Below are 23,024 nucleotides of genomic sequence, written 5' to 3'. Positions count from 1 at the left end.
ATGTTATATGCTTGTGTCCACTGCAAAGTCCATAAATCAGCATGAGTTCTGGTCTTGTGTTCCCCCTTGTACATGTCTGGACATGTTAGGACATGCCTCACTATCGCTAAGTCGTTTCAGCAAAGTTCAGTGTGAGGAGTGAACAGGTGTCAGTACTTATAGCCAACAAAACAGTGATTATGAAATTTTGTGATAACATTTTTCCTCCATGGCTTTGCAAAAGTGATTGGACGTCTGTGAGAAGAAAGTAGACCTGATCATGGACAATTGTGAGTGCATTCCTGTCATAAATAGATAATTGCAGAGAAACTCCTGATGGTTTTACACTGGTGACTTTGAGTTGAGTTTAATGTATATCTCTGTGAACACACCTAACTTTTCTTTAATTATTTAGGTTTGTCTAATCTGAGTTATATTAGAGTGAGAGCTAAACTAGAAAAAGAAGAAAGCAGAAACTAAGACTGGCAGCCAAGATAGAGCACCTCATAGCTCAAAGACTGTCTGCAGTCTCTCTGCAGGGCTTTGTAGGGTTTAGACCAGGGGTCACCAAACTTGGTCCTGGAGGGCCGGTGTCCTGCAGAGTTTAACCTGCCTGGAACACACAACACACCTGCCTGGAAGTTGCAGGTATACCTAGTAAGACCCTGATTGGCAGGTTCAGGTGTGTTTGATTAGTGATGGAGCTGAACTCTGCAGGACACCGGCCGTCCAGGACCGAGTCTGGTGACCCCTGGTTTAGACACTGACCCATCCAGAGTGAAAACAGTACAGGTTTTCTCTGAGTCTGACTAACAGTCTCTGCCAAAGCTGCCTGACACGCGCTGCCTCTGACAGAGATAATAATAATGGGTAGAATTCTCTCTATTTAGCATGAAAGTCATTATTTGTGTAACTATATAAATTAATATTAAATAATATACCATTTTAATTACAGATTTCTTTTAAAAATCTTGGAGTTTGTAAAATACTGTAGTCTTCAGTGTCACGTGAAATTATTTTTATATGGTGATTTGGTGCTGAATAATCATTTACTATTATTATCAATATGTTTTGTGGAAACTGTGATGTTATTTTAAATAATTTTTTTATTCATATTCAAAAGAACAGCATTTATTTAAAATTATAATTTTTTGGTAACTTTATAAATGTCTTTACTGTCTTCCTTTTTGATCAATTTAACGTGTCCTTGCTGAATAAAAGTATAGTAATTTATTTAAAAAAATCTTTTACAGTAGTATAAATTACCTATGTTACTATGGCAATTAAATTTTACATGCATCGGTTTTAAACTTTTATATTATTTATTAGTTTGTTTAAGATTCTAAGCCTTTATGCTAGAGACAACAAAAAGATTGGATTCCTCATTATGTCAAAAACAAGAAGACAACACACTGAGACACGTCCGTGTGTGGGTGAATGATTGGCCATGAGAAGTCTATGGTTAGTGAGTTTTCCAAAGACAACCTTTTTGCTTTCATATGCTATATGGTGGCTTTGTATCTGTCTGTGGCTTGGCAAACACACCCAGTGCAGTGCTGGGATCTGCTCAGAGAGAGTAAAGCACGCCAGGCTAATATTAGAGGTTATATATTGCTGATAGCTTTTTTTATGTTCCCAGCATTTCTCCTTGTTGACAGCACATTTTTTGAACATAGGGTGTTTTCAGATCTTCTCAAGGTTGTGAGCAAAGATAACACTTTTGTATGCAAGCGTGTGTGATGGAGCGAGTGACTGTATTTGCATGTACCCCCCCCAGCTAAAATGATTTTGACTTTTATACATTTAATGAAATACTCTAATGGAGTGGTTCTCAACCAGGAGGCTGGAGCACATTAAGGGCCTAATATGCATATTCATGTAAATAAATGTATTACATTTTATATTATTGATAATATATAATTGATAATTTGTACTGAAATGCTGCTAAAAACATCTTATTTCTTTTCATAGCTATATCTATTTTTCTTGACATTTCTGGAATCACACAATGAATTGTGGTTAATTAATAAATCAGCACTCAAAGTTTATATTAATAAAAAGTTTGAAATCAAGCAGCTTTGTCATAATTACAGTAGAAATACCAGAGGAAATATATATTGGAGAACCTTTGAATATTTTGTTGGTCAAGTCGAAAAAGTTGTGAATTTAAAAAAAAAACTGTTTTCTCAATCGTCAGTAATTGGTTTCCAAAGAAATAACCAAAGGGTAATCACACGATAGATAAGGAAAAATTCTGGGTTTATTCCAGGGCAGGCTTATACAGCTCCATGCAAATATGCTTACTCTCTTCACACATAATGGTGGTGAGGCACTAAATTTGTTTTCCACAGAGAGAAACTAATTAGTTGTTGAAAGAAAGTGAGAAAATGCATAGAAACCATCACAAAGACTTTATTTGGAATTTCATGGTGCTTGTGTTTCTCGCGAATGTACAGTGGTCTATGTGAGGCTATGTGTTTCTTCTAGTGTGCTTGGTTCCTCGCTCACAATTTTTCCTCCTCCCTCTCTTTCCCTCTCCCTGTCCCTCCCTCTCTCTCAATCTGTGTGTGTGTAGTCTGGGCGCTCTGCCAAGTAGAGTGTGTTTTTTTGAATGAATACCTGATGAGGCTGCTGAGGCTGACTGGGGGAGGAGGAGCTGTGTTCTCTAGAGCTCTGTGTGTGTATGTGTGAAGAGCAGAAGAGAGAGAGAGAGAGAGCTGGCAGTCTGTTTGCCTTGCATAACATACGCTGTAGCTCTCACACGTAGGGCTAGTAAAACAGCGCAGACGAGGGGACTTCCTTTACCCTCAGCCCTCTGAGCAATTGTCGAAGGAAGTGGAGGAAAGTGAAGGCGGGGGGAACATTGGACATGGAAGAAAACATAAATCAGAGGATCGCGCGTGTGACCTGATAGCAGAGCTAAACCTGGACAAAGGACAGCTTGCCAGTGGGTAGAGTGAGTTACACTCGTAATGCAGAGAGAGAGAGTGAGTTATTAAATGCACCCCTATAAAGAAAGGTAAGACATCACCCTTAGATTAAATGTTTGCTTGGTTTTGATTCATACATGCTTATTGCACATACTATATTATTCTCGTATTCCATGAAGAGAAGGAAATATGTGCATGTATTTGAGAAATCCATTTATTATTATAACTAATAATAACCAATATGCTTTGCAGAAATAGTTGCAATTCTGTGCAAATGTTTCGGTGTCATTCTTTATGCTGTGCTCTTTTGCTTATAGGGGAGAGAGAGAGAGCAGAGAAACAGGCTTTAGTCAATGTAAAGGCAGCAACAGCTCTGTTTGGATTCATGTCTAGCTTAGGACTCTCTAGACTGCCTTTTAAAGGGACAGGCACCCATATAAAAGGTCGTTAAGTGCAGAGAGGAGCTGCTTACAGGCGCTAAATGGAAATGAGTGAAAATCCTTTGAGTATATAGGTGTGTTTTGTGAGGAAAGATGTTAATATGAGCATTTAATTTCAGAGCAGTTATATTTGTATGCACAATCATTGGCAATGGTCCAGTCATCTTTGAGATGACATCATTGAAAAAGGTGTCACAGCACCCTGCTAGTAATACGTTCCTGGGGATTTTGCATTAACACACTGTTCACAGAATTAACTTTGTGTTACAAACAGTACATAGCAATAATTATGTGACGTTATTTTTGTTTGTGTGGCAGATAAATTAGGAAATGAGAGTATTTTCATTCAGAAGTCTTTGTTTTTGTGCCAGTTACTCAGACATGTTACATTCGTATTGCTTTTATTAGTGTGTTAATGTCTTTGTGTGAGTTTATAGGTATGAATATGATGCATTGATGACATTTGAACTGCGGAGGGCCTGCAGAGCATGAGAGCTACTGTTAAAGAACTAGAAGGATACTGGAAGTTGTTACTCTTTCTGGCTCTTTGGCTCAACCACACTGTGAGCGTGTGTGCGAATATGTGTGTGTGTGTGTGTGTGTGTGTGTGTGTGTGTGTCTACAACGGAAATCACCTACAATGATTTATTTAATAAATTAATGTCTTGAAGCTGTAAAAGAATGGTTTCGGAAGGTGAAATATAGGGTCAAGCTTAATTTAACAACAATAGTAGTCGACGGAAAGACTTATTGAGGTTGTTTCGATAGAAAATCCATCTGTTGTTGACATGAACTACAGCTTTGTGGCACTGAATCAGTCACAAGAATTAAGAGAACAGTCATGAAGCATCACTTTTATGTCTTATGTGGCTGTATTGCCTTGCAGGCTTAGGTTGAGTTAGCTATTTTGAATTGTTGGTGTATTTCAGTAGTGCTTATTGAAACCCCCTGGAAATAGACAGGCACATAGTAAGAAATAGTGAGAAATATGCACATACAGACGCACACAAATAATGTGTGAAAATGTTGGTATTCTTGAAACTTTCTCACAAACATTCCCTCCCAAGTTCTCCTCTAAGCTGTTACACTTTTTTTTTTTACCATAAGGAACCAGCAAGCTTCTGCGTTCAAGTATTTCAAAGGCAGAAGTACATCTTAGAAACACAAAACCCAAGCAAATATTACATTCAGAAGTCTTATAAACCCTCAGTGGAGGATTAAGCTTCATTTCCACTGATTCAGTCTTTCATTAAAGCATTTTCATAGTCTCTCTGGTTTTTAGGTTAATGGTAAACAATTTGGTCTACCTGTATTGTGAAATTTTGTTTTTCACCCAGTTTTAGAATCTGATAATGTATCACAAAAATGTTTGTTATGGACCCCTGTAAATGCATGAAATGATACATGGGAATGCAGTTATATCTATATGTAATGTTTTAATATACTTTTATTATGCTATGTGCATTGAAAGCCGTGTAAGACTGTGATCTATGTGATCACTACAGTTCTATTGTTCTTTGATACATGAGCACTCTGCACCAAATCACATATGCATAAGCGCGTATCAGTCCAATGGATATGCTGATGTGTACGTGTGTGTATTGTGCTCTTGTGTACAATAGACCGAAGCATTTAATGGCTGTGTGTGGTGTAAGCTGTAGCAGGGGAAAGTAGGGCAGTGATTGGTGCAGATCTACTGTGGTGAAGGGATCTCTCCCTTCTATTCCCCCTCCCTCACTCTCTCTTGCTCTCTCTCTTTCTTTCTTCTCCACTGTTACACTCTAACTCAATAACTATGTTCGCTTGCAGGCAGAGCTCAATGTGGGTCAGGAGAGCCAGTGTTCTCTCTTTCTCTTCATCTTTTTCCTGTCCACACACTCTTTCTGCATATTAAGTTTTCATCCTGTGCTCTCTTTATCCTCATTGATGTATGTAGATGGACTGTATGAATATGCAAACATTATTAGTCCTTAAAGGTGTCATATGACGTTGCTAAAAAATAACATTATTTTGTGTATTTGGTGTAATGAAATGTTTATGCGGTTTAAAACACATTATTTTCCACATACTGTTCATTATTGTTTCTCCTCTATGCCCTGCCTTTCTGAAACGTGTAGATTTTTACAAAGCTCATCGTTCTGAAAAGCTAGGTGTGCTCTGATTTGTCAGCTATCTAGTGCGTTGTGATTGGCCGAATACCTCAAGCGTGTAACAGAAATGTTACGCCCCTTACCATACTGTGATGCCGTGTCCCAGCGCGACAAAACAAAACCAATAAAACCCATTATAAACGAGGCATTTGTTGCATCCAGTGGGGACATAATTACTGATTATGACTTATACTGTCTTTTTACACATTACGTTGCATCGCACCGCGTAAACATAAAACCATGTCTGCATTTGTGATCGGAGAAACGACAAACAACAAGCACTACTCTACACTGCTCAAAACTCGCGTTTGAATCGTCAGTGGCAAATCCCTTAAATATGAAAAAGTACTTACAGGCTGTGAGTCAGCATTATGTGTCAGCATCACAGACTGTATAGGGTCAGCATGCACGACGAAGGGGAAACAGGGGAACTGAATTTACCGGAACACCAGCATTGTAGGCTACTCTCCTAGGAAACAGTCCTCGTCCTCCGTAAAATGCGTTGCACACATCTGAATATTTGGGTTGAACTGTTCTGGAACAGTGTTGTAAATACAACTTAACCATTGATTTCTAGTTGTGTCCTCATTTGGAAGACCAAACAAAGTAGCTTCGCTTTCACAACTAAACACACAGCACCTCCACGACATGGCAGTGGTGGCAACAATACTACAGTGAGAATCAAAGTTATGCCTTCTTTCTTTGCGTATACATGTGGGCAGTGTTATGCAAATCTTCCCACACAGTGACGTAGACATGTGGGGGCGTGTTTAAATGAGGCGTTTTAGGAGGGCGTGGACCAGTCTTAACTTTTATAAAGAATATCTCTTTGGGTTTGAGACTTTAGTCTTTGCAACTTTAGGGGTCTTATCTATTCACGAACAGCTTGTAACACTCCAGAGAGAAAGGGAAACTTGAAATCGCATCATATGACCCCTTTAAAGCATGAGGCCGATTTAGATTTACATTTGATTATGGAGACGTGTTCATTGTAGCCCCTTAGAGATCCATCACTTATCACTTGAATAAAACCGTGAGCATCATTCATAAATGCATTAACATTTATACATGATCTCACTCAATGAACATAGCTTTTTTCACTAAACTGTGGTTTACGCTAATACTTGGAAAGGAAATGGAAGTCAAAGTGTTCAGTAGAAAAGGTGAAGGTTTGATTTGGTTAGCAATAGCATGAGGTAATTGTCCCCTTCCTTTAGCATAGTAAATATAAATGTCCAGTTGCTAAACAAAATCAATTATATTCCATTTCAAATGTGACCCTGGACCACAAACCAGTCATAAGGGTAATTTTTTTTTAATTGAGATTTATACATAATCAATAAGCTTTCCATTGATGTATGGTTTGTTAGGACAGGACGATATTTGGCCGATATACAACTATTTGAAAATCTGGAATCAGAGGGTGCAAAAAAAATCGAAACACTGATAAAATCGCCTTTAAAGTTGTCCAAATGAAGTTCTTAGCAATGCATATTACGGTACTAATCAAAAATTAAGTTTTGATATATTTATGGTAGGAAATTTACAAAATATCTTCATCTTTACTTAATATCCTAATAATTTTTGGCATAAAAGAACAATTTATCATTTTGACCCATACAATGTTTTTTTTGGCTACTGCTAAAAATATACCCAAGCGACTTAAGACTGGTTTTGTGGTTCAGGGTCACAAATTATTTCTTTACCTGGCCCTCATAACTGAAAGGATGGTACTGTAAGATCAAAATCACATAATGTGCTACTTTTAGGCAGATAGGTTTGAGCTAGTTTCATAGAATCAAAGGCAGTGCAAAAAGGATGCACTTTCTCAATGTTTGTTTTTGTTTTCTGTCTGTCTGATGAAGGTACGGACCAATAGCCATCAGTGAGAAATGATTCCACATGAAGCACATGGATCCTTTCATGACAAGAGTCCTGACAATGGACAAGACTATAGTAAAAGGGGAGCAAAGTAATAGAACAATGAATATCTTAACAACTGAGTTCTACTTTGCACTTTAAAATATCTTGATCAAGACAAGTGGGTTAAAATTCGGGAAAAGCTCCAAGACCATGAAGTCTAACCAGGAGCGTTGTAATGAGTGCCTTCCGCCAAAAAAGCGGGAGATTTTAGCTCTGGAAGAGAAGCAGGTGCTGGTGTCAGCTGCTGTTAGTGACAGCCAGAGTGGAGAGAATTTGGCTTGGCTTGCCAGCGTTGCTACAATGGCTAGCATGGCCCACATCCCCAACAATGCAGGCCCATCACAGAGCAACAGTGCTGAGCCTGACAGCCCCCCACCATCAAATAAGGCTCTCACTGTGGTGACGGAATATCCTCCAACTAATACATCTGCTGGCTTTTCATTCTCTTCCAATAGCTCCACATACAGGGGAGTTTTCTCTGGGCCTACCGTGCTAACATCCAATCCTGCGGTTCTCGCCACAAGCCTTCCTCAAACTATAGGCTCCGTCCAATACACACAACTTCCCCCCAATCTCCAGCTCATAGGGCCCTATACAAGTTATATCTCTTCACAGATTGTGCCGTCCACGACTAGTCCAACACAGCCACGGAGGACACCACAAGAGGTCTTGGCCACAACAGCTGTAATCTCCCAAGCATCCAGCATTGATTCACAGAATCATCATGTGATTTCTTCTATACCAAATGTTTCCCACAGTCAATGCATCCAGGTAGAAAGTGCGCCTTTGGGTTTGACCGTTTCCTCCCCTTCTGCCCAACTGCCCATTCAAATCCATCCACATTCAGTCCTTGCCCCTCATGCCCTGGCCCTTACCCCCTCTCAAGTGGTTCTACACTACACAGATGGCTTCATTGCAAAGCAACCGGACTCCTATCACAGAGAGCTGCAGAATGGTACACTAGGAGAGATTGCAGTGGTCAAGCACAGTACTGCCAAAGTAATTTCTAGCCAGTCAGAAGGCAACCAGAGCCACAAGCAAAACCACGACCTGGGCCTCCAGACCCAAGCTCAGGTTCTGCTCCCAGCAGACTACAGCACTCATGACAGAACAGGACTGCAGACATCGCTGATGTTGATATCCAGTAGCCACCTAGCAGCAAACAACAACTCAGAGCTCCAAAGTATCTTGGGTAAGGACCACTCATCTTTGCACCTTAATGAGAGAGGAGGGATCTGCATAGGCAAACCAATGTCTAGAGTGTCTGCCCTTACTTCCTCAGACAGCCAAGTTTCTCCTGCCTCCACAATCTCCCCGCACACGTTCCTGCAGGCTCCTCACAACACTCCTCAACAAGAGCTCTCCACCAGCCTTTACTCTGCAACACAGCTCCCAATTATTGGCTACATCACCAGTGCTTCTGGTGGACCCCAGCAAGCAGTAACTGGTTATCAGAGCAACCTGCCACAGCACATGGTGATCTCAGGCAACCCCTCCTTGCTCATTCCGGTGAGTGCCACTAACATCAATCCAACTACTGCTGAGCCAGAGGTCACCCGCTGTTCTGTAATCCCCAGTGTAGCCAATGCGTCAACAGCTCTGCCTCAGACCTTTATTAATACATCCCCACCTGCAGCTGCAGCTTCAGTCCTACCCAATGGTAAAGACATCACAGTCTCTGACGGAGGTCATGCCTCCTGTGTTGTGCCAAGTCCATCCCAAATACAGCTGCCAGTTCTTTCAGCCAGTGTGGTGGGATCTCCAGTTCCTGTAACACCTCCGACATCCACAAGCCCTCACAGCTCACCATCATCACCATCAGCGGGCCTACCACCATTCTTCATGAAGGGCTCTATCATTCAGTTGGCAGACGGTGAACTAAAGCGTGTGGAGGATCTGCGGACAGAGGACTTTGTGCAAAGTGCGGAGGTGAGTGAAGAACTGAAGATTGACTCCAGCACTGTAGAGCGCATAGAGTGCAGCTGCACACCCAATGCTGTCATCATACAGTTCTCAGTGGGAGAGAACAAAGCCCAGGTGAGTCAGTTTCTTTTTAAACCAAGCTCACTTTTCATATTAGCAGTAATCTTCTGTAGAGCTGAATGAACCATTGGAACTCAAACATTACTTTTGTTTTGTTCTGTTTTAGGTCTGTGTCGAGGTTCTGGTGGAATACCCTTTCTTTGTGTTTGGTCAAGGTTGGTCATCCTGCTGCCCTGACCGCACCACCCAGTTGCTAGCACTATCCTGTGCTAAACTCTCTGTGGGTGATGTTTGTATTTCTCTCACCCTTAAAAGCCTAAATTATAGTATTCAAAAGAAAGATAATTTTTCAGACTCTGTGATGAAACAAAACAATACTTTGAAACCAGCCAAAAACAATGGGCCAAGTGAGGAAAGACCAACCCAAATAGAGGATCCTAAGAAAGGACACAAAATGACATCAGGAGTGGAAAATAGTGCAAGAACACTGGTTGAGACTTCCAACCCAAGAAATGTGTTGACCCTCTTGGAGGATGGGGGCATAAATCCTCAGACACAGGTGAACCTCCAGAACCAGGCAGAGAAAACATACACATTTAGTGCTGAGAGAATAGCTAGCCGCAAGAGGAGATGGTCTGCACCAGAGAGGGGAAAAGTGTGGAGGTCGGAAGAGGACCCTCAGATTTTACCAAAATTTTCCTTTCTCCCACATCACCTGAAGGTCAGCATTGAGGGCCGCTCCAGCACAGGATGCTGAGGATGTTCAGAACTCCATAGAGCAGTGGTGGGGAGTCAGTTTCTAACCAAGATATACATTAATTAGCCTTACTTAATTTGAGAAATCACATAAGGGTGATTAACTAAATAAAGTTTATTTTTGCTTGGTGTCCAAGAAAATGCTTTTGCTTCAATAACAAAGACTCAGAATACTTTCCCCATCACTGCCATGTACTGTAAGAGGGACAAGGAAGAGCAGATTTCTTTTTGGTACTTTGTTGCTTTCCTATCAAATTCATGGTTACTGTAATATTAGATCATTTTACACAAAAATGTCTGTGATCATTTGAGTCATGTCATATGTAATATTAATCCTTAGACTTTCTTTTAAATCAGCTGGACATGACAGTTTTGGGTTGTATGTTGCAAGGTCTGACCACTTTTTTTCTCAGCTTGCTGAGCATTCAGTGTCTGTTTGTCTACTGTGTACTGAATTCATTCATAATCAGGGCTTTTACTGGATAGGGACTGTTACATGGATTGATGGAAAAAGGTTAACTGTAAGACATTTTGTCATTTGTGTGACTATGATTACGAGTGATTTCCTTAAATTGTGTGAGCATGATTTTCTTAACAGAAGCAGCCTTCCACTTGTTACTGCCCTCAATAATCCCTTGCTTACATAATGTCATATGAAAGTGACAGGCTTTGCTCGAGTGACTACTTTGAATCTGACATCAAGATACAACATTGAATTTTAAATGATTTATCCTTATTTGTTAATTGAATTGCTGATAGTCTTGTAGATATGCAATACTGAGCTTTCACATACCTCATGTGTGCATTTACCAGTTAACCCACTCAGATTGCCTGATCGGATCTGTGATCTCAGTTTTGAGTGAGTAAGCGTTGGAGAAATCTTCACATTGTCAGAGTGGCTATGTAGAGAAGTCTCCATTCAAGTCAGAATTAGCACTTTAAAGAAAGGTTAGGGGAAGTTGAATGAATGGATGGAAACATTCCCACCTCTGTTTTGTTACTACAGCAACAGACCATTTTGAGTGCTGTTAGTTATTTTGTGCATTACTACCCATTTTACATGCAAAGCACTTCGCATTTAATATTTTTCAATAATGATGTCTTCTTTACACTATTTTAAGTATTGTGTGTCTTAATCAGTCCAGCTGCAATAATAAATTCTTTGTTAAAGACACAATATAATTACCATACAACTAAATCTACGCAGCATCCTCGTTGTTCAAAACAAGCCACGTTTCACAGGTTTCTCAGACAGAATTGGCCTTTTTGTATCGAAACTTGTTTATATAGGAAATTTAGCATCTAATAAAGTTAATAAAAGTTACCCAAATATGATCATTTAAATAGTAAGAATCAGTGAATCAAAGGAGGACACTATGCTGTGTACAATCTTCTCGTTCACCGAAAATCTAAATTTCCAGTGGTCAAAAATGGATCGCTAACATTGACCTAAGACATTCCGAATGACCTGTACTTCAGTCTCTCACAGCCTAATTTTTGTTTGCATCAAAATAATATATAGCTACTGCTCAGACTAAGGTATGTCATCCACTGTGGGTCTCTTTTAAAATGTTGATTTCTCCACACTTAGCAGTATGCTGTTAATGGCCTAAACATGTCATTGTCAGACTTTTAACTTCTCTGCATAGAAAAAAACAAAACAAAATGAATGTTGAGACACTATTTTTAGATTTTAATATCCACATGATCTATTTTATCTGTATTTATCTTTGCTGTGCTGGTCATGTTAAACAAATTTAAAGGAATTAATTTAGTACACTGCAATGAAAAATTACAGATAAGGTAATAATCCATAAACCTTTTTTTTTATGAAAAATATAATTGGTCTATTCCATAAACAAAAGTCTTATGGAACTATCGTCACAAAATAATTATTATCTAACTCAACTGACTGTTTAATACATATGAGTGCTGTTATAAATTCAGAAAAAAATCTTTGAATACATTTAAGAATTTTGCTATTTGCACAAGTAGACGTTTTAAAGAGTAAAGCCAAGTGTATGTATGGAGTCTTATAGTTAACACGTCATATTGCCAGCTCTGTAGGTCACCTAGAAACTATACATTTTTATATGTGCGGTCATGAGTGAGAGTTTTACACTTAAGTCAGTTTGTTGACGGACTTGAAAAAGGTATTGTTGTGTCTAGGGTTATATTCAGATGGAATCTCAATAGACCTCATATTGTAGAAGTAATGCTTGATTGCACATTCAGTCCAATTTGGACTTGGATTTTATGCACTTTAAAGAGAGGGGACAATGAAAGAGAACTGAAAGGGATTGTTGATTAGTAGCCACACAGCTACACTATGTTTAATACAGTCTATTGTAATGGTGATATTGGTAAGGCAGTAGAAAATTCAGTGCTATGACAATAGACTAAAAACCATTACAAAAGTGTAAGTGTTTCTGGATTGTTGTTTGTTTCATATTTATCATTGTTCTCTCTTTATTTTCCTGTGTAGCTATGTTCATGTAAACCTGTGTGTTTGTGCACTGTGTGGATAACTTCATTGAAGACAGTCAGGTTTCAACACTGGTGGCAACAAACGTTCTTTTATCCAGTGTGTGCTGTTCCGTTTTAACCTAACAACAGCGATTTATTATCGTCTGCATCAAAAAAACGTTTTTTGTTTGTTTTTAAAAAGAAAGCTATAGCTATCAACCACTTGAAGGCATAAAAGCATTATAGTGATTTATAATTCTCAGGTTGAGAAACTGGCCTGACTGTTTCTGTTCCTGTATTACCTTTTTTGCAAAAACGCTCAAAGTTACAAAAACTGAGCTGGTGTTCGTTTGAGCCCCAGTGGTATGACTCATGGGAAGTCACTGGCTGACTATTGCGCCCTCTACAGCCCATCACTGTACATGCACCCAATGTACAAAGAAGGCAAATTTTTAACTAGCATGATGACATGTTGCGAATGTAACTCATGTGCTTGTTATTGAAAATGTATTCATATGGGAAAATAACATTTTCTGTAGTATGTACAAGGTTGGGAATCAACAATATGGCTTTTTTAAATATTATATATATCCAAAGACAGTCAGATTTTGATGTATGCATATGCCTCAATGGTCCATAGCCAGCATTAGCTCTAGCAATACCACAAGGCCTCATTTTGGGTTGGAAGACCAAGCTTGATGTCTAGAAATTGACCTATAACCTACAGTCACGGATCTCATTGTTTTTTGTTTTTTTTGTAAAGGAAGTTCTAGATGTTTTACCTCCCGTTAAACCTCAATCGCCAGAGTGAAACTTATCTTTAAAAAAGAAAAAAAAGCACATAACTAATTTCTCATTTTCTGATATATTCAATGTAAATAACTATATTTGTGTGATTCGTTGTACCTGTGATATTTTTCTCATTCTTTGACAAGCTCCTTTTCTACAAACTGACAAAAAGCAATTAAGACAGAAGTCAACCTCAACTTTTCTAACTGTGGCGTATTTATGTGAACAGAGCATCCAAGACTGTTCAGTGAAGTCAGTGAACATTTCTTTGGTGGTGCTTGCAAGTTTTTGTAGCTGTTTTGATTTTTGTGAAATGGTAAGGAACATTGGACTCGACTTTTGGCAAATATGTCCAGTTCAGTGAATTCCTATATAGTACAAATTTATTGTATCTGTATAATCACTAATAAAATATTGTGCCAATTTTAGTTGCCTTTTTCCTTTGATGAACTGCGATTTTATTTGAGATGATAAACCTAAAATTGATTGTACGGCTACATATAGATGCTTCGAATTATTCAGTGGCAAAGACAAGGTTGTGCTTAACCCCTTTACAAAAGCCTCCTGAGACACTGACATTCTGACTACACAAGCTGTATAATTCCTCATATATCCTCACATATGCTGCATATATGCTGTATACTTCCTCATATATTCCACACGCACTCTTAGAAATAAAATGGTAAGATGTTGTTGTTGTTGTTGTTTTTTTGCTGTGATACCATTGGAGTACCATTTGGTTTCCCTAAAGAATATTCAGTGAGCCACTCTTAAGGCTGATGATACACGGGGCAACTTTTTGAAAAATTTTGCCAGGGAACTTTTTTTGAGCAATGTTGCTTGGGCACTTTCACGTTGAGAATGGGTAACAAATTTCTATCTGGATACTTTAGATCGGTTGTGGGCCCTGTGTCTCACCTGGTTGCCCATTGACGGCAACATTGCTCAAAAAGTTGCCCCGTCGATCATCAGCCTAAGAGAATCATTTTTTATTAGGGTCATGAACAGAGTTTCCATGGATGCAAAAGGTTCTTCGTGGAAACATAGATGACAATAAAGTGTGTAGTGTGATATGTTAAAAGATTGACACTGCCACATTTAACTTAAAGGAACACTCCACTATTTTTGAAAATAGGCTCATTTTCCAACTCCCCTAGAGTTAAACAGTTGAGTTTGACCGTTTTCGAATCCATTCAGCCGATCTCCAAGTCTGGTGGTAGCACCTTTAGCTGTAGCTTAGCATAAGTCAAGTCAAGTCAAGTCACCTTTATTTATATAGCGCTTTTAACAATACAGATTGTGACAAAGCAACTGAACAGCATTAATTAGGAAAATAGTGTCAATAATGCAAAATGACAATAGTAAAGACTCATTTTTCAGTTAAAGACAGTTCATCATTGAATTCAGTGATGTCAACATCCAGCTCAGTTTAAATAATATCTTTGCAATTATGTCAACGATAACGCTGGAAATGAAGTGTCCCCAACTAAGCAAGCCAGAGGCGACAGCGGCAAGGAACCAAAACTCCATCAGTGACAGAATGGAGAAAAAACCTTGGGAGAAACCAGGCTCAGTCGGGGGGCCAGTTCTCCTCTGACCAGACGAACGAGCAGAACGGAAAAAGCAATATAAGACGTAATAAAACAGACGATGAACAATATTAACAGCAATTATTATATGATGCAATCAAACTTATAGCAAAATGTGGTAGTTCTGTATGTTGTTTCAGGGTTGGCATCATCTGAGGTCCTCTGAGGGGTTGGCATCATAGATAATTGAATCTGATTAGACAGTTAGCATCTCGCTCATGACCAATGACCAAATTACCAAAGAGTTTCTATATTTTTACTATTTAAAACTTGATTCTTCTGTAGTTACATCGTGTACTAAGACTGACGGAAAATGAAAAGTTGCAATTTTTCTAGGCCGATATGGCTAGGAACTATACTCTCATTCCGGCGTAATAATCAAGGAACTTAGCTGCCATACCATGGGTGCAGCAGGCACAATGATATTACGCAGCGCCTGAAAATAGTCCCCAGCATGCTCCCTGTGCAAGCAGGTGGCCACGTTGGTTATTTTGACGGAAGTTAGCCTATTTTCAGGCGCTGCGTAATATCATTGCGCCTGCCGCACCCATGGTACGGCAGCAAAGTTCCTTGATAATTATAATCTTTGGCCCCTTGTTGCTGCTTGCAGCTATATTTTTATAGTTATCTTTATCTTTTATATCTTTATAGTTATCTGTACTTTACTGTACTTGCTTAGCCTCCTCAGAATTATCATAGCGTTATACTAGGTATAACCTTTGCCATCAATTCACTTTTGACACATCAGACACTGGGTACATATCAGTACTGTAACACATATAGCATATCACGTACAGTATATTGGTAGAGTTATATGTGCAAAACGTGTGTCTCAGAACTTTAAAATGTGACTACTATACAGTAAGGTTTAAAGACTGGAAGTCATCAAGATTTGCTTATTCAAATATTTAAATATAATTTGCATATTTACAAAAATACAATACAGCTAAATATTGGTGGATCAAGTGAAAAAGAGTTTGTGTGTATAGTGTTATAGTTTGTATGACCAAAAGTGCACATGGAAAGATGTAATACTGGGGATTTAACATCCTAAAATTGATTAAAAAATAAATAAATGAATAAATAAAAAATACCAGGCAGGTATTAAATGTATGTAAATGCTCTTTATTTCATAACAATATATGGATGAAATACATGTCAATATGAAAGAGGACATGTTTTATGAATTCTGCAGTAGCACTAGAAAGAAACCCTTTTCATGTAATTTAACTTAATGTATTTTCTAAAATATTTGTAAGATAAAACTGTATACACAAAGAGACAAATATAAAATGCACCTTTAAAAATCCTTTAAGATATAGAATATAGTTGATGTGGAGTGTTAACTACTACATTTGTATTTACTTGTGTGTCCTAATCAGTGTTGGATAAGTTACTTCAAAAAGTTATTAATTACTAATTACATCATCAACATTTGTATTTAAATTACTTTTCTAATTACTCTGTCTGAAAAGTAATTTAATTACTCAATAAGTAACTTAATTACTTGAATCGTTAATTACATTTTAAAATCCCTATACACCTTGATGCATAGACAATAGAAATGAAAATCTTATTTTAATTTGAGTCAAACATGGAATAGTTTAGCCTTTTAGCGTTAAAACAACTGTAATAAACATATTTTTAAAATGTAACCTTCTTTGGTTAACGAATAGAATTACTCTGCAAAATATCTGAATAAATTATTATTGCTTAGCACATTATAAACATAGACATCTGATAGTAGATCAGTAAACACTGATCTAAACATTCCTAGACTGTAACATTCATCATGCTGCAATGTAAACATTCACATTATTCACAGCATTATATCTCATTTTTATTATATGATAGCAAAAAATGTACATCCTCGTTTTGTACGACATTTAGCCTGTGATAAAAAGTTGCCTACATATTTCATATTTCACAGACATTTCAGTTTGGCAAGATAGTTTAAAGCCCAACTAGTAAAATTAGTTTTTATAAAAATAACACGTTAACTAAAGTAAGAATAAATTAGGTAAATTCTGGCTTATTCCTCATAGCAGGTCTTCTTCCAAAAACGATGAAATGTAGATGAGATCAGATTTTCCGTTTTTTTTTTTGTGTATATAGGTGATGAGGGTGTTTGCGCGCAGGTATGGCTGCACGAGCTCAGATGGGAAAGACTGTATCTCGCTTTAGTTTCATACGGATTACATAATCACAGAATATTTGTTTTCAAAGTTTTTTATAGACATATTTCTCACGTCTGTGTGTCAAGTATTGGTTCATTGGTTCTGAGTTTCGGTTAATTTTTGTGACGTGTTCCAGAAAGAAGTTCACAGAGACCGAGATGGCAGAAAGCCCACCCTGGTTGTTTTGTTTATTTTAAAAGGCACAATGTTTGTTGTTATTGTCAGTGTACACAAATAAAAGTAGACCGTTTACATATTCGATTGATGTCTTAGTCTTATCTGTAACTGAATATTTTAGGGTCTTTTCTCTGTTATCAGGAAAAATTTAATTACAGTAAAGCGTTACTTAGTATGTAATGTAATGTGCATACTGTGAAAACTAACAGTATAATTAACAGTGGTAATTGTTTTTTTTTTTTTTAGGTAGGCCTACTTCTGGATAGCTGGCCTCACTCTGTGCATTTCAGCTCACACTTAAGAACCACTGTATATTTTATCATAATATTTCTTCTGTATTTTTAAAATAGTCTGTGGCCAATGGTGTCCATCTGGCAGGTATTTTCTTTATCGCCACAATCCACTGAGACGGCAGTTCCTCTGGGCACACTGAAGGTGGTCGTTTTTGCCTCTGCCAGGCTAAGTAGAATGGCACAGGTGGGTAAATAGACATGCTGAACACGGTACACATCTGACCGGCACACTGGACAACACTGATAAGAGAGGAAAGAAGGGAAAATATCATGAATGCTAACACACAAACATATTCTTGTAAACTAAACTAAACTTCTAAATTTTTTTCTTTATTGTTCATGTTAATTATGCAGTTAGGCAATGTGCCAGCTTTAACTATACAGTCATGCACCGCTGAAGTGATAGAACACTTCTGTGATGTCAGAGGGTGAAATTCAAAAGGTCACAGGACTGCTGCGTAATATGAAATGTCTGATTATCGAGATCTTCAGCCGCTAATGGTTGACAGCACATGTCGAGAAATATGTTATGAGGGTAACCAGAGGTTTATGTAAACCTAAGAGTGTAAGTTCTCTTACATCATTAACTTAACTGGTCAATTTAGATGATTGCTAAGCATGAGAAAAAAAATCACTTTATTTTATTTGTCATCAATGTTGAATGAGTTGAACGTTTTTTTCACAAGAAAATACCATAATATAACACAATATTATATGTAATATAGTATTATATAAATATATAGTGAGACATTTTATATATAATATATACACACATAATTTATGTTTTTGTATACATATGTGTGTGTGTGTATATATTAAAAATAAAATATATTAAAAAAATATATATATATATTAAAAAATTATGATTATGACATTTTTAGACTTTATTGTGTTAGATTATGATTAACACAGCCTGCATGGATAGAATTGGACTTGGTACTTACAGTATATATTGTTTATAATTCTAAGTCATATACTGTACATGTATGTATTTTTTATAGTTCTAAATGGCACTAATCTTGTAGTAATTATGCCACAATCACCTGAAGTTGGCCGGCACAGTTATAGCAGCAGAACATGTGTCCACAAGGACAGAACGCAGCATTGATCTCCTGTTCACAGCACAGAGTGCAGGTCAGGGCCTCTTGTAGCCTTTGGAGCTTCTCCTTCAGTAAGCAAGTTTCTCTGCAGCCGCCACACATCCGCTCCTCCCTTTCAGCTTTTGTCTGTCTCAGGGGAGAGTGACTGCAACCGTCTCTTGGGCTACCACATCCGGTCACAGCCATCCCTGCTTTGAACAGGGTTCGACGCGCACAGTCATATACTTCTTTGGATGTGCGCTGAATGTCAAAGATGTACCTTTTACCAAGGTCAATGCTTTCGTTGAGGAAAAGGGAAGCCAGATGACCCTTGAAGTCACGGCTATATTGCATCTTCACTGTGCTCATTACAGTGTCACACCTGAAGAGTTAAGTTCAAATTGTGTTAAATTAAAAATGGGTATGAAATAGTTTTAAATTGTTCTATGGTTTATATGTTTATATTTTTAATCTATTGAGCACTAATGGAGCCCACAAAGTTTCTGTATTGCAGGTGTTGTGAATATACACAAACTAGAAAATCTGCTCATCTTTACATCGAGATAATGAAAATTGAAAATTAAATTAATGTTTTGTTTCTTTTTACATTTAAAATAAAAATATGCTAAATAAAATAAAACTTCAATAAACTTTAAAAAACTAACAATGACAGTGAAAACCAACAAAAAACTAAAGTCAGACAGATTTAAAATAAAACAGAAATAAAACTAAATTCAAAATTCAAAACTATAACAGCCCTGGTTGAACAGTAGCAAATGCTTAAAAGCAAATGCTTTTTCTCTTTTAAAAAATCCCTTTACTAAAGTACATTCGGTAGAGTCATAACAATATTCACCTGTAGAAGGCATGGATTTCCGTGATAGCACGATATAGTCCATTGGCAGCACTGGGACTGATGAACTTAAAAAGAAGAACCACACTGTCCCCACTGTCTTTTGTAATGGTCACATACACATTCCTTCCAGACTGAGTGGCCATTTGAATGACTGGGTAAATGATTCTGAAAGAAAAAATAAAGGTGAGATGTTATAGACACATTTATTTTAAATCTCTGAATGACCCGGTGTTTAACAGTGTTTCTTATTTTGTTGTCATATATATGCACCTTTCAATAGGGGTTAAATCTGTTTTGCACACAAACAGGCCCTCTGGTCCAACCCCGATGAGCAGCTCCTGTCCCTCAGAGTCACGTGCGGAGTGCCACTCGACGCCATAGTAGTTAAGGGAGGAAACCAGCTGCAGGGCTTGATATTCTGCTGAAGCCTGACTAACACTCTCCAGTGACTTATGCCTCAACAAAATACTATAAAAACACAAAAGACACTGTAAAAATTCCACAAAACTGTCTCAATCACTTTCTTTCTATACAGCATTCAGAGGAAGAATTACTTTAGTTTTATTTGGAGGAAGAACAGATGTTATTCTGACTGAGAATACTGTATACACTTTCCAGTGTACTTACTTGTTGATGGTATCACGGCTGGGGTCTTGACCGTATATCTGGGAGTAGCAGTAGTTGGCTGTGTTATGGTTGTAATCTCCAAACTTCGCCTGAGCCAGTAGTGCACAGAGCTCGATCGCCTGCTCTGCGTCCAATCGCAAGCTTCCTTTGAAAAGCTCTTCTTTCACATGCATCAGAAACAAATGTCTGCAAAGCAACAGGGAATACATGGAAACACTTAATAAATCCATATTTCATAACAAGACGTGAAGTCTACTCATTAAGGAACAAGAAGCACATTAGTCAATTCTATATACTTACACACCAGTGTTTATTATTTTTCTAAATTGTTTTCATATGGTAAATGGATGTTGTAGTGTATGGAATATAGACAGATAATAATGTGAATAATTTTGTTTGTTTTTTAAAATCATCATTATGTAATTGTTTCTCTCAAAAACGTCAATGCACTGTCAGCCCACTGATATAATCAAAAAAATGAGCTGGCTTGAGGCCAAGTTTACTCAGCAGCCTAAACCCAGTGAACTTTAGTAACAGAAGCAGACTTGTGACTTCTGGAACATATTTCTATAACTTGACATAAATCACTTGTACATGTGAGAACAGGGAAGAAATAGTATAATACATTTATAAACTTTTAAATAATGCAGATCAAACCTATTGCCAACTGACGTATTTACTATGATTAATATTGCATCACATAAAGACAAGTAGCCTATTAGCCAATATGCATTTTAACGTAAAACAATAAAGTTCACAGTCTGCATTACAATAAGTAATCTCTTGGCATAATCATGCATTTAAAGACTAACAAAGGCTGACGGAGAGTGAGCTGGATTTTGTCCCGCTATTGTATAAGATTATGCAACAGGGAGAATCACATTACAGTGCGTTTCAACTCAGAATCAGACATACTGACACTTCCCCACCCCCACCAACAGCCCTCGTCAGATGTGACCAAACAGCTCCACTAGACTCTAGTTGGGAGCACACTGTACTACCATTGTATTCCAGAGCATCCCACAAAAATGCTTACTTTTCTTGAACTTTAGGGAACATTTATAAAGATTTGAGCATGCATACACAGATGTCCCTTAAAAAAGCCTCCAGAGGAATATGATTTACCTCAGCAGGCCTATATGAGGCACTCCACTGAAAGAGTGCCAGTTTCAAGAGCAAACATGCACACAGGTAACTGCCACAGAGGTAAAAGAAAGACATTATGAATAGATACATGGAGATGTGGATCAAAGGTAAGAACAAAAAACAACAGAACACATGGATTTTTAAATTATACTGTCACTTTAAGCACAATAGGCAGCTGCTTCCTGTTTGCGCTCAGTAGAAAAGAAAAAAAAAAAACAGAACTTATCTGCATGCCTCAAGTTCTCCAAAGTGAGCAAAAATTGTAAAACCTCAAAGACTCTGCAGCAACAGACAGATCCGCTTCCTGTTTGCGCTCAGTAGAAAAAAAAAAAAAAAAAACAGAACTTATCTGCATGCCTCAAGTTCTCCAAAGTGAGCAAAAATTGTAAAACCTCAAAGACTCTGCAGCAACAGACAGATCCTTTTTTTTAATAATGGAAAAACTATGTTTTGTGCACAATTATGCACAAACTATGAGCACTAATGTAAAATATGACCACTTATATTCACTTTGGTAGTTTTACCTGGTTTGCTCTTGCAGGATTAGATGTGGCTCAACAAAGAACTTCACTCGCAGCCTCAGTCTGCAAGGAGACATGCAGTCCACTTGTTGAGAAATCCTGTTTCTGAGATTCATCCATAAAATCTCTCGTTTTGTACCGGTGAACTGAAGTCCAAAATAATCTACCTCTATGATTCCCATTTTCCGACATATCTGTGGATTAAATACAAAAACATTAAATGGTAATTTTTTGGATGCATAAGTATGTGTGCTTTCATCTGAAGAATGCTGGGACTTGGGCTCTTACCACCCCTCCTCCTTTAGAAAGACAAGACATATTACATAAGAGGGACTTTTGAAGTGGTTATATGGTATGAGAACACCTGCTTTCAAAGTAAATTGCTGATGCATAAATCATTTTACAAAAGAACGAGAAGTTCTTACATCTGCTGTAGAAAATCACAAATGCTGCAAATCAATTAATGTTAAAATAATTCGTTAAATTATTCTAATATAAAAATGAATTATTTAAAATAATAAAATTCATTATTTTTTAAACTATATAGATGAAAATTGCCAAACATTTGTGTTCTATACAGTAATTGACATGACATTCAAGATGATACATTACATTTGCCATCTTGTATATGATGCTAATGAGCATGTGATAATTAAGAAAGGCTTAGATAACTTTAAAAACCTAAACTTGAAACGTAAATTCCCGACACTCACCTTATTGAGAATGTCCTCTCCGTTTGCTTTTGGGTCCACCTCCACTTCCAGAACCACCGAGTCCGGACGAGTTATGTGGCATAACATGGTGAATGCAGTTATTGTTTCACACACAGTTCAGGACAGCGGAGAGAAGGTCCCGTCACTGGCTCACACCTCATTGGAAACTCAGCGAGAGCAGATTTATGAGGCCCTGCTCTAACTCAAAGATCCGCCTCTACGTTATCTGATGTCCGAATCGCGAATCATTCTTTTGAACCGGTTCTTTTAAATGATTCGATCGAACTGATTCGCAAAGCGTTTGTTCCACACTCGAGTCAAATAATATTCGTCGACATTCGACCATTTATGTACAAGGAGAAACGAAATTGCGTTTCTCTACAGGTCTTAGTGCTAATTTACATAAAACGATTGAATTTTAAATATTGAA

General features: G+C 37.7%; 2 protein-coding genes across 5 annotated transcripts; one reads left to right on the top strand and one right to left on the bottom strand.

Annotated features, from left to right (window-relative positions):
- Positions 1-213: 213 nt before the first annotated feature.
- Positions 214-12,009, top strand: atxn1b (ataxin 1b). Of its 2 annotated transcripts, none has more exons than XM_016283474.1 (3): positions 214-269; positions 7,365-9,459; positions 9,572-12,009. In XM_016283474.1, exons 2-3 carry the CDS (start codon positions 7,573-7,575, stop codon positions 10,160-10,162), a joined length of 2,478 nt encoding a protein of 825 aa, XP_016138960.1. In that variant the 5' UTR covers positions 214-269; positions 7,365-7,572; the 3' UTR covers positions 10,163-12,009. The 2 variants fall into 2 exon arrangements, with proteins under 2 accessions (XP_016138960.1, XP_016138958.1); XM_016283472.1 differs by lacking the exon at positions 214-269 and adding an exon at positions 2,680-2,998.
- Positions 12,010-16,826: 4,817 nt separating this feature from the next.
- Positions 16,827-22,761, bottom strand: LOC107593727 (E3 ubiquitin-protein ligase MYLIP-B-like). 3 transcript variants are annotated; one of them, XM_016283577.1, is made up of 7 exons: positions 22,595-22,761; positions 21,885-22,075; positions 20,215-20,400; positions 19,858-20,055; positions 19,588-19,752; positions 18,696-19,113; positions 16,827-17,892 (listed from the first exon to the last, which is right to left on the bottom strand). In XM_016283577.1, exons 1-7 carry the CDS (start codon positions 22,679-22,681, stop codon positions 17,701-17,703), a joined length of 1,437 nt encoding a protein of 478 aa, XP_016139063.1. In that variant the 5' UTR covers positions 22,682-22,761; the 3' UTR covers positions 16,827-17,700. The 3 variants fall into 3 exon arrangements, with proteins under 3 accessions (XP_016139063.1, XP_016139064.1, XP_016139065.1); XM_016283578.1 differs by having other exon boundaries at positions 19,858-20,043; XM_016283579.1 differs by lacking the exon at positions 19,858-20,055.
- Positions 22,762-23,024: the final 263 nt, after the last annotated feature.

Source organism: Sinocyclocheilus grahami, unplaced genomic scaffold, assembly GCF_001515645.1.
Source record: "Sinocyclocheilus grahami isolate Dianchi unplaced genomic scaffold, SAMN03320097.WGS_v1.1 scaffold175.1, whole genome shotgun sequence".
Lineage (NCBI taxonomy): Eukaryota > Metazoa > Chordata > Actinopteri > Cypriniformes > Cyprinidae > Sinocyclocheilus > Sinocyclocheilus grahami.
This window is presented reverse-complemented; position numbering and strand designations above follow the sequence as displayed.